Source organism: Verticillium alfalfae, genomic scaffold, assembly GCF_000150825.1.
Source record: "Verticillium alfalfae VaMs.102 supercont1.11 genomic scaffold, whole genome shotgun sequence".
NCBI classification, from domain to species: Eukaryota; Fungi; Ascomycota; class Sordariomycetes; order Glomerellales; family Plectosphaerellaceae; genus Verticillium; species Verticillium alfalfae.
In genome coordinates, this window is record NW_003315028.1 from 285,663 (window position 1) to 286,260 (window position 598).

Consider the following 598-nt stretch of genomic DNA (forward strand, 5'->3'; position numbering starts at 1 on the left):
TTCGTTTGCCCTGCGGTCGTGGAGTACATCGGTTGTGATCAAGTGCACTGGTGTCGCGTGGATGAACAAGGCAATCTGCGCCCGATTAATACCACACACCCACGGTTTCATGAGATAGTGCCTCCAAGGATCATCATCCGAAACAAGGTTCATGTAGGCAATGCCAATGATGAAGGTGGGGATTGCGATAACCAGGCTCAAGTACACTCGGCGGAGCAATTGACGCTGATGACGGGCCACCACAGCCTTCGATCGCTCTTCGATGGTGGGCGGATGATATATCGACGGATGGAATGAGGGGTCTGCAGCCTCGATAGCCGCCAAGATGCGTCGGATCGTGAGGTAGGGGGTGTTGGGCACGTAGGATATCTGCAATTTTGGGATTTCGACGGTCGGGGCTAAAACGATCTCGAGGGTCGGCTTGAACGCGGGAAGAGAATGTACTCTTTCGATCCGGGCAGCCCTTGCAGTATGTGGTCTTAGACTAAGATTTGCACCCTCCTTTCTTGAGAACCTTCGAATTCTGGAAAAAGCCTAAAAAACGACGAAATGTTCACAGGTTGTGTGATACGTCTGGTCCGGGATGCCACTCGGGGGA

General features: G+C 52.7%; 1 protein-coding gene across 1 annotated transcript in view; it reads right to left on the reverse strand.

The window, feature by feature from the left end:
- The window catches only part of VDBG_07918 (cation-transporting ATPase pacS), a gene marked incomplete at both ends in the record, with an annotated part of 4,952 nt that overhangs the window by 2,158 nt on the left and 2,196 nt on the right, over positions 1–598 (reverse strand). The window contains one exon of the mRNA XM_003001613.1: positions 100–369. Coding sequence (XP_003001659.1) covers positions 100–369 — 270 coding nt within the window. The remainder of the gene's footprint in view (positions 1–99; positions 370–598) is intronic.